Here is a 9,484-nt window from a genome sequence, read left to right as displayed (position 1 = left end):
GTATGAAGAGAGTGGCCCCCACTCTGCCCTCCTTCACAGTGATCCTGCTGATTCCTTCTCCCAGGACGCTCCTCTCCTGGACCACAGTGCTCACCACAGCTCCAACCGGCTCCTGGTGGAGGGAAAAGCAGCAGTCAGAGAGCTCCGCATGTCCTTCATCACCAACCTCCTCAGACTATTCCGGTGCCTCTTCGCTTCTGCCCCAGTAAAGGTTCCGCCCTCCAGTGCCGAGCTCCGGCTCAGGTTCAGCTCTCCTCTGCTCCCTGCTTAATACCAACCCAGGGAAATGAACGGCTGCCTACCAGCTCAGTGCAGAGAGTCACTTCCTGCCTGGGGTTAAGGCCGTTCAGCTCCAGCTGAAAAGGATCATCATGCAGGCAGCACTCTGGTGGGCTCCATTCCTGCCTCCCCGGGCCCCTCCAACATTGGTGGAAAGCCAGGGCCTGATAGTTCCACCACTGCCCAAGACACTTGGCATCTTTCTCTGTCCCTTCTTCCTCCCCTACCGCCACCTCTCCCCTCAGCTCACAATAATCATTCATGATGGAGAGAGAGTGCCGACTCCTGGCTGCGCCCCTAGGTGGCAATGCGCCCTAGGCGGCTGCCTAGTTTGCCTAGTGGAAGCACCGGCCCTGGGTGTAATATAAGCCCTACCCCGAAAATAAGCCCTAGTTAAAGTCCTTGTAAAATCACGTAGTCTGTGCTGTAAAATGATTATATTATGTCCAGTGTGTGTCTTTATGTAACATTATTGTGGAAAATACCTTATTTACAGCACCTCTGGGTGCTATCGTGACCCATCAGAGCTCTCCTCCTTTCCTGCTGGCTGAATTCAGTGGCCCCTCCCTCTGCCATGCTTGGAGTGGGGCTGACATCAGCTGGGATCTTGGCCCCTCCCTCTGCAATGCTCAGAGTGGAAAAGGAGATTCCAGCAGGTCACGTGAGCGCCCAGCAGTACTGTAAATAAAGTATTTTCCACAATAATGTTACATAAAGACACACACCGGACATTATATAATCCTATTACAGTGTGGATTACATGATTTTACAAGGACTTTACCTAGGGTTTATTTTGAGATTACAGGATTTTTATAATGCTGACTCCTGAGCTGACAGGGTGGGAGGGGGAGGGGGTAGAGAAGACAGGGAACACAGTAACGTTTTTACATGCCATAAATAAATAAGAGATCCCCTGAAAATAAGCCAGAGTATGTTTTTTTTTTTAGCCAACATTAATATAAGACCCCTTTTTGTTTTCTTTTTTGGGAAACTCTTTAGCAATACACACCTAACTGAGCATGTGCAGTTTATCCCCTGGCCTCTTTAATATCCAGAGAAGAGCTGGAGACACTGGAAGAAGGGGAGGATCTGAGAAGACAGGATCAAACAGCCTTTTTACACAATGCAGAGGATTAACTCCTTAGGTTCCACGGGAGTATAACAAGCATGCTTTACTGCATATACAGACGGATTTTACTGTTGTGGGTTTAGGAACACTCAAAGGAAGCATGCAAAGAGAACAGGCAGGTTGCATCCACCCACCAGCTTGTATACAATTTTGGGGCAATTGTATACTTCGCATACAAGTAGATGGTACAGCAGGCACATTTGAATATGACATTTTGGGGGTAACAAATTAACTAAATGAGAAATGTGACCATAATGCCGCTTTAACCACTTGCCGACTGCGCACAGTATATTTACTGCGGCAGTCAGCCCCTCACAGGCACAGTGACGTAGATCTAGCCTGTGAGGGTCTAGGGAGCGAGCGCGCGCCCCCGGAGGCACGCTCCCGCGTGGTCACGGACCCCCCCGCACGTGTGACCGGCGGACCTGATGTCCGCCGGTCACTCAGTGATTGTCGGGGGAGAGGGAGAAAGGCAGGTGGCTAGTGTAAGCAAGCCGCCTGTCATTCTCCCCTGTGTAGAAACTGTGATCACACGGTTCTACTTTGTAGGACCGTTGATCACTGTTTCTACAGCTCAAGCCACAGCCAATCACAGTTAGAATCACGCCCCTAGGGACACACATAGCCCCTCCCTCTCAAATAAAGTTAACCCCTTCACTACCAGTGTCATTTTGCAGTAACAGTGCATATGTATAGCACTGATTACTGTAGAAATGTCACTGGTAACCCCAAAAGTGTCAAAAATGTCAGTCAAGGGTCCGATCTGTCCGCCGCAATGTTGCAGTACCGCAAAAAAAATTGCAGATCGCCGTCATTATGCGTTAAAAAAAAAACAACAAAAATGACAAAAATCTTTCCCTTTGTTAGTAAACGCGATAACTTTTGTGCAAACCAATCAAAATACGCTTTTTGCTATTTTTTTTACCAAACATATGTAGCATAAAACAAATTGACCAAAAATTTAAAAAAATTTCGATTTTTACATTTTTTTGGGGGGAATTTCATATTAAAAAATGTGAAAAATATTGCTATTTTTGCAAAATTGACGCTCTTTTTTTGTTTATAGCGCATGATCAAAAAATCGCACAGGTGATCAAATACCACCAAAAGAAAGCTCAGTTTGTGGGAAAAAAAGGACGTCAAATTCATTTAGGTACAGCGTCGCACGACCGCGCAATTGTCCGTTAAAGTCACGCAGTGCCGAATCGCAAAATTCCTTCTGGTCAGGAAGGGGATAAAATTTTCCGGGACTTAAGTGGTTAAATAAAAATTTACACACCTCTGTTGTCAGATGACCCTGCCATTCCTAATTAACTAAGTATGGAAGGAATGGGCACTCCTTTGTTGGTGTGATAATGCTGTGGGTTGCCACCATCATGAGTCTATAGCCAACACAGAGCTCCATTCTAATAAAACCTCAAAGCTGATGGAGAGGGGCAAGGAAGAGTCAAGCAAGGATGATATGAAGGCAACTGACATCCTCCTTATCAACTGAGGATGTCATTGGTCGTTAGGAGGTTGGCAACTAAAAGGTTGTAATGGTGTACAATGTAAACCTGTGGCTTTCTGTTTCATCCACCCACCAACTTGTATACAATTTTGGGGCAATTTGTAGGCATTTTGCCAAGGCATCCCTCAAAAAAAAAAAAACTTCAAGGCACCCCAGGGTGCCTAGGCACCTTAAAGCGGAGTTCCGGGCACAGAAATGATTTTTTGCTGAACATACCCCCGGAACAGTCAGGGCTAGCACATTCCACAATGGATAGCCTCTGATCTGTCCCGGTTCGCACTTACCTTTTAGAAGAAATACTTACTTAGAAAATTTCTTCCACAGCGTTTCCATCTCTGTTGTGGGCAGCTGAAGCCGGTGCGGTCCTCTTCTCTGTCTTCTTCCGCGTCTTCGTGTCCCAGAATGCACTGCACCGGCCCATCTCGTCACTTCCGGTGCGGCGCCGCATTCCTAAACAGCTTCTGGGCATGCCCAGAAGCTGTTTAGCAGGGGAATGCGGCGTCGCCCGGAAATGACGAGCGGGGCCGGTGCCGTCGCATTGATTCCTGGGAGCGATGACGTTTAGCTCCCAGGAATCATCGCGAGGCAGGAAGTGACGGGGTGAGCTGCGGCTCCGAGGGAGGAATCAGTCAGAGGTGAGTATTTACGATCTTCAATAAAAAGGTGAGTAAACAAAAAAAATAAAAATAGCTATACAATTCCTTTTCAGGTGAGCTCTACCTAGCGGAGGGGCACAAAAAAAAAAAATTGTTTTTGTGCCCGGAACTCCGCTTTAAAGAAGGCTGACATAAAGGAAGCATACAAAGAGAACAGGATACTTTCTCATACAAGTAAATGGTTCAGCAGCCACATATCAGAAATATGAAATGTTGGGGTGATAAATGCTTTAACTGAATGGTAAAGGTGACCATAATACCACTTTATATGAAGGTTTACACACCTTTGTTGTCAGATGATCCTGCCAGTCCTAATGAACTGAGCATGGAAGGGGTGGGCACTCCTTTGTTGGTGTGATAATGCTATGTGTTGTCACCATCATGAGTCATAGCAGAATCTACAGCCAACAAGAGCTCCATTCTATGTATTACCAAGTGTGCTTATGAGCCCTGTGTTCTCTCTCCCATTATCCAACATTTCCATACAAGAGAGATATTACAAAGTGCATGGCACTCTAATATCACATCAGAATGATGCCAGGCACAACCTTCCCAGTGACTGTTATGTAAGCCATTCCTTCTCTAATTTCTTTAGGCAGTGTGTGCTGTTACTTGCTCTCCCCAGTCTCTCCCTGGTGGCTTTCCCTTACTGCCTGCTCTCTGTTGCCTGCTCCCAGGTGAGCACTTCTCCCTTTGTTACACTAAGTTTAAGGAGCAGAGAAGAAGAGGAGGGAGAAGAGGGAGGATCTCTGTGTCAGCCAGTGGATGTCAGTGCCTCTGCATGGATCTCTCTCTTTGCCAGTGTGTGTGAGCACAGCAGCATGCACTCTGATGATAGGTGACAACGATCTGCCCCCATTCCCCACCTGCACTCAGCCCAGGAGGACTAAGGGGGGGAAGCCTGCCTTGCGCAAGCCAGGATTGACTTGCTGCCTGGACTGCCAGCTCTCACCTTCACCTCGCTGATTTGCACTGGCAGGCTTGGGAGAAGCAGCAGAGAGCCATGAATCCGGACTTCAGGAGCTGGGTACTTGCCACTGTCACCCTGCTAGTGGTCTTCCTCATCCTGGCTGACATCTCAGAGCTGGAGCAGGAGATGGGGTAAATATCTTTTCCCTTGTCATGTTGGAATGGCTAGAGGGGCACAGAGAGGTCGCTCATTATGTAGTTTTCTTTGTCTTCATACTTCAGCTTGCTTCTTGTTTAACTCCATCCTGCCTTTTCTGATTCCAGTACAACCACACAGCAGTGATGAGATTGCACAGTGTTTATGGTGTTTATGGTCGTTTGGGTTGATAGGCAATACTGTTTGCATCCAATGAATCAATACTTTTGATGGCGATCAGCATGCTTCTTGTTGCCTACAGCTTGATATGTGCTATTTCTAGAAGCTTTGATTATTTCTATTAGCAGAGATCACATCAACAAAGTGGAAGTAGAGGTGAGCTAGGCTAGTACTGGTAATGATAGGTGTGCTTATTGTCGGATCCTATTGTCGGGTCCTATTATCGGAAAGCAACGTGCCTAATGCAGAAGCAAGAGAGCAGAGAGCTCCCAAGGCAAAGCAGTTGTGTATACTGGAAAAAAAAAGCAACAATGCTGATGATGATGCAAAGCTATACTCATATCACAACATAAGGCTGGAGGATACACTAACAGGCTAGCCTGGCAAGAATTCACACCCTTTCCTATCAGAAGAGGGCTAGAGACTTGTCTTTGCTACAGGCATGCATGTAGGTCTGGAGTCCTCAGCCATTCTACTGTCAAGGAAGAAACTGTCTTTAGGAACCCTTATTAGTTTTTTCTTTTAGTGCCTCTTAGATAGAAGTCAGTGGCTGTGAAGAGCAGGGCTAATATTTGAACTTTCACTAGACTGATGATGCTTAGCTTGCTGCTTTGCCACCTGGGGGTAGAGGGATATGAGGGTGCTTGGGGATCATGCTTAGAATACTGATCTGTCACCTGGACATCTGAAGGTTTTGAATGGGGCTTGGGGATGATGCTCTGTCACCTGAAGGTGGAGGGATCTGAAGGAGCTTAGGGATGATGCCTAGCATGCTACTCTGTTACCTAGACATTCGAAGGATCTGAAAAGAGCTTAGGAATTATATTCAGCATGCTGATCTGTTACCTGGACATCTGAAGGATCTGAATGGGGCTTGGGGACGATACTCTGTCACCTGGAGGTGGAAGGCGCTTAAGGGGCTTGGGGCAATGCTTAGCTTTCTGCTCTGTCATTTTGACATAGGGGGGTCGGAAGGGGCTTGGGGGTGATGCTTAGCTTTCTGCTCTGTCCTCTGAAGGTAAAGGAATCTGAAGGGGCTTGGGGATGATGCTTAGCTTGCTGCTCTGTCACCTGTACATCTGAATGGTCTAAATAGGGCTTGGGAATGATACTCTGACACTTTGGGGTATAAGGATCTTAAGGGGCATGAGGATGATGGTTAGCTTGCTGCTCTGTAACCTGAACATCTGAAGGATCTGAATGGGGCTTGGGGATGATGCTCTGTCACCTGGAGGTGGAGGGCTCTTAAGGGGCTTGGGGGTGATGCTTAGTTGTCTTCTCTGTCATCTGGAGATATGGGGATCAGAGGGGGCTTGGGGGTGATGCTAGCTTTCTGCTCTGTCATCTGGAGGTAAAGGAATCTGAAGGGGCTTGGGGATGATGCTTAGCTTGCTGCTCTGTCACCTGTACATCTGAAACATCTAAATAGGACTTGGGGATGATACTCTGTCACCTTGGGGTAGAAGGACCTGAAGGGGCATGAGGATGATGGTTAGCTTGCTGCTCTGTAACCTGAACATCTGAAGGATCTGAATGGGGCTTGGGGATGATGCTCTGTTACCTGGGGGTGGAGGGATCTGGAGGAGCTTGGGGATCATGCTTAGCATGCTGCTCTGTCACCTGGACATCTGAAGGATCTGATTTGGCTTGGGGATGATGCTTAGCTTGCTGTTCTGTCCTATGGACATATAGGGGTCTGAAGGGGCTTGGGTGATGATTGCATTGTGTATGTGGCTACAGGGTTGACTATGATGCATTGCTGGGTGTGGTGAGTTGCCCCTATTTTGCTGGCACTGTCTTCACACGTGTCTGGATCAATATTAGACAGGGGAGGGGATGAGCTAAGCTGTTATGGCATCTCCAGGGTGTGCTGAGAGCCTTCATTGTCCCTTCCCTGCTGTCTGCTTTGAACACATAGACAGAACTTACTAAGGAATGTTTAAGCTACTGGGAGTTCAATGGTGTGAATCACCTCCAAGATCAGAGACCTGGTTCAAATGGGAGTTCAATTGTGTGAATCACCTCCAAGATCAGAGACCTGGTTCAAAAGCTAATCAAAACTATCCTTTATTTGTTTGCATTTACAGTAGAAACTAAGTAACTATCTGTCCATGTTGCAATAGGATGAGTTTTTATACTGTTATGTAACTGGTGAATTGCTGTTCAAAGTATCAGATAGTTATTTTAGTATTTATTATATGTATTTATTCATATATTTAGTAACAATAGAACAACAGAATAACACTGGTAGTAGCAATTCATAAAGCCAGTGCTTGGTTAACTGCTGTTGGGAGTATAGATTTGTTTTTGCTAGTCATGTATAAAACTGGGGCAAAGAGTCAGTGTAGCTCATGGCCACCTATTGGATTGCAGAGGTTTTTGCAGTGCAACTTAGAAACAAAATGACAACATCCAATTGGAAGCTATTGGATTGATCGACTAAATTGTAAACCCAAGAACAGTCAGCACTAGAAATAAATCTCTCCAGGCAGCTTGCATTTAAAGTCAGTATACAAAACCTCCAAAAGTGCAACATATATTTACACACATTCTTTATATACTGTATGTTGATTTTCTAAAGGCAAATAGGCTGTTCACTTTGCAAGGGATTTTTCCCTTAGCTTAGTGAATGAGGCGAAGCATTGTTAACTTCCCTTATCCATTCATGTGTAAGCAAAGTTACGGTTTTTGTTATTTTCCTCCTACGTAATTAGGTATTTTTTCAAAATGAATTTTCACCTCATTCACTTAGCAAAGGGAAAATTTTGCTGCAAAAGGAAAATTCCCTTGCGAAAAGAACAGCTTATTTGCCTTTAGTAAAACAACCCCTGTGGGTATACTATATATATTCCTGCCCTCATTCAGTTGGAAACCATTTACACCATTGTGGTTGGAATTTGTGCCATTGTTCAGTGCAGTTCCAATGCTAGGGCAATGCAATTTGTTGTGGTGGTGTTGGCTGAAAAAAAAAAATACCCCTTAGCACACGTGTCAAGGGGCCAAATGTGACCCTCCAGGCCATTTCATGTGGCCCTTGCACCTCTCCTGAAGCATAGCCCCCCCTCCCCCCGCTTCCTTCTGGCAGCAGCACAAGTTAAGGGGGTGCAATGTGATGTAAGGGTGGAGGACTCTTGACTTCTGATGGTGGGGGGGCTCTTGACATTTGATGTAAGGGGGGGTGTTCTGGACATCTGATTATAAGTATTATGAGTATACTACGATTGCATGCCAGTTGAAAAGGAGGGTTGCGCACCACCGGTATAATCCACAAGAAACTTTATTGGAGACTTCAGACAGAACACCATGGCAGAACCATATTCTCTCTGAGCAGTCTCTAGTAAAGTTTCTTGTGGATGATACCAGTTGTGTGAGACCCTCCTTTCTAGAATTGCAGTAGATACATTTATATAGTCTTACAGATACAACTGGCCCTTGCCACTGTATAAAACACTGGCCCAACCGCATCTGGAATATTCTGTCCAGTTCTGGTCGCCAGTCCTCAGAAGGGATGTGTCGGAGATGGAGAGAATCCAGAGAAGGGCAACTAAACTAATTAGGGGATTGGAGGACCTAAATTATGAAGAGCGTTTACAAGCGCTTGATTTATTCTCCCTGGAGAAGAGACGCCTGCGAAGGGACATGATAGCAATTTACAAATACCTCTATGGTGATCTCAGCATAGAAAAAAAACTATTCAGTCGCAAGGAATGCATGAGGACACTAGGCCATTCAATGCGATTAGAGGAGAAGCATTTTAACCTCAGGCTACACAGGGGGTTCTTTACAGTAAGGGCTACAAGACTGTGGAATTCTCTACCACAAATGGTAGTAACTTTGGGGAGTATGGCTACGTTTAAGAGACTCTTGGACGTACATCTCAAGGATCAGAATATTCAGGGGTATGAGAAATGATTACGGCCACACACACCTACACAGGTTGAACTGGATGGACTATTGTCTTTATTTAACCTCAACTACTATGTAACTATGAGGACAACCATAATGCTGATGCGGTCCTCAATGAAATTGAGTTTGACATCCCTGCCTTAGCAGGTTGATGTAAACCACCACATTGAAACACTGCTAATGTGAATAGAACGTAAATAAATGTCACATTTCAATAAAGTTCTAACAAATGAAAAAAAAAAAAAAGTAAACAGTGTGATGTGCTGAGATTGATCAACTTGGCTGCTGGTGTGAATGAGCCCTTAAAGCAAAACTAAACCCTCCTATCCCTTACAGCCACAGAAGCTGCATTCTTTGTCTTCTTTTGATCTGTAGTTGCCATGGTGCTGCACATGGGATCAGTTATGACACCAGCCATTTGATGGCTTGACAGTTCAGTTAGAAGCACAAGCAACTGTGACAGTTATCAGTCACGGTATGCATTAAATGTAATTGAGTAATTCAGTTCACGGCATTACCAGGGGGGCGGAGACTAGAGATGAGCTAACCCATGAGGACCATGAAGTGGGAGGGGCTGCAGGAGACCCTATCTTCGGATTTCAGCATAGCTGTCACTGCTGCCAGACACCACGGAACCGGGGACCTAATGAAGCTGGAAACATAGTGAGTAGCACTGACCCCCCCGCACTGCCACTGCCCCCCCCCTCAGCACTGCCACT

General features: G+C 45.9%; 1 protein-coding gene across 2 annotated transcripts in view; it reads left to right on the top strand.

Moving 5' to 3' along the window:
- Positions 1 to 4,118: 4,118 nt before the first annotated feature.
- The window catches only part of ST8SIA2 (ST8 alpha-N-acetyl-neuraminide alpha-2,8-sialyltransferase 2), a 504,425-nt gene continuing 499,059 nt past the window's right edge, over positions 4,119 to 9,484 (top strand). Inside the window, exon 1 of one of the 2 annotated variants that reach the window (XM_082254689.1) lies at positions 4,119 to 4,675. In XM_082254689.1, coding sequence (XP_082110815.1) covers positions 4,578 to 4,675 — 98 coding nt within the window. In that variant the 5' untranslated portion in view covers positions 4,119 to 4,577. The remainder of the gene's footprint in view (positions 4,676 to 9,484) is intronic. The other variant, XM_082254688.1, reaches the window with a different exon arrangement.

This window comes from Pelophylax lessonae (genome assembly GCF_965119305.1).
Source record: "Pelophylax lessonae genome assembly, chromosome: 4".
Classification (NCBI taxonomy): Eukaryota; Metazoa; Chordata; class Amphibia; order Anura; family Ranidae; genus Pelophylax; species Pelophylax lessonae.
This window is presented reverse-complemented; position numbering and strand designations above follow the sequence as displayed.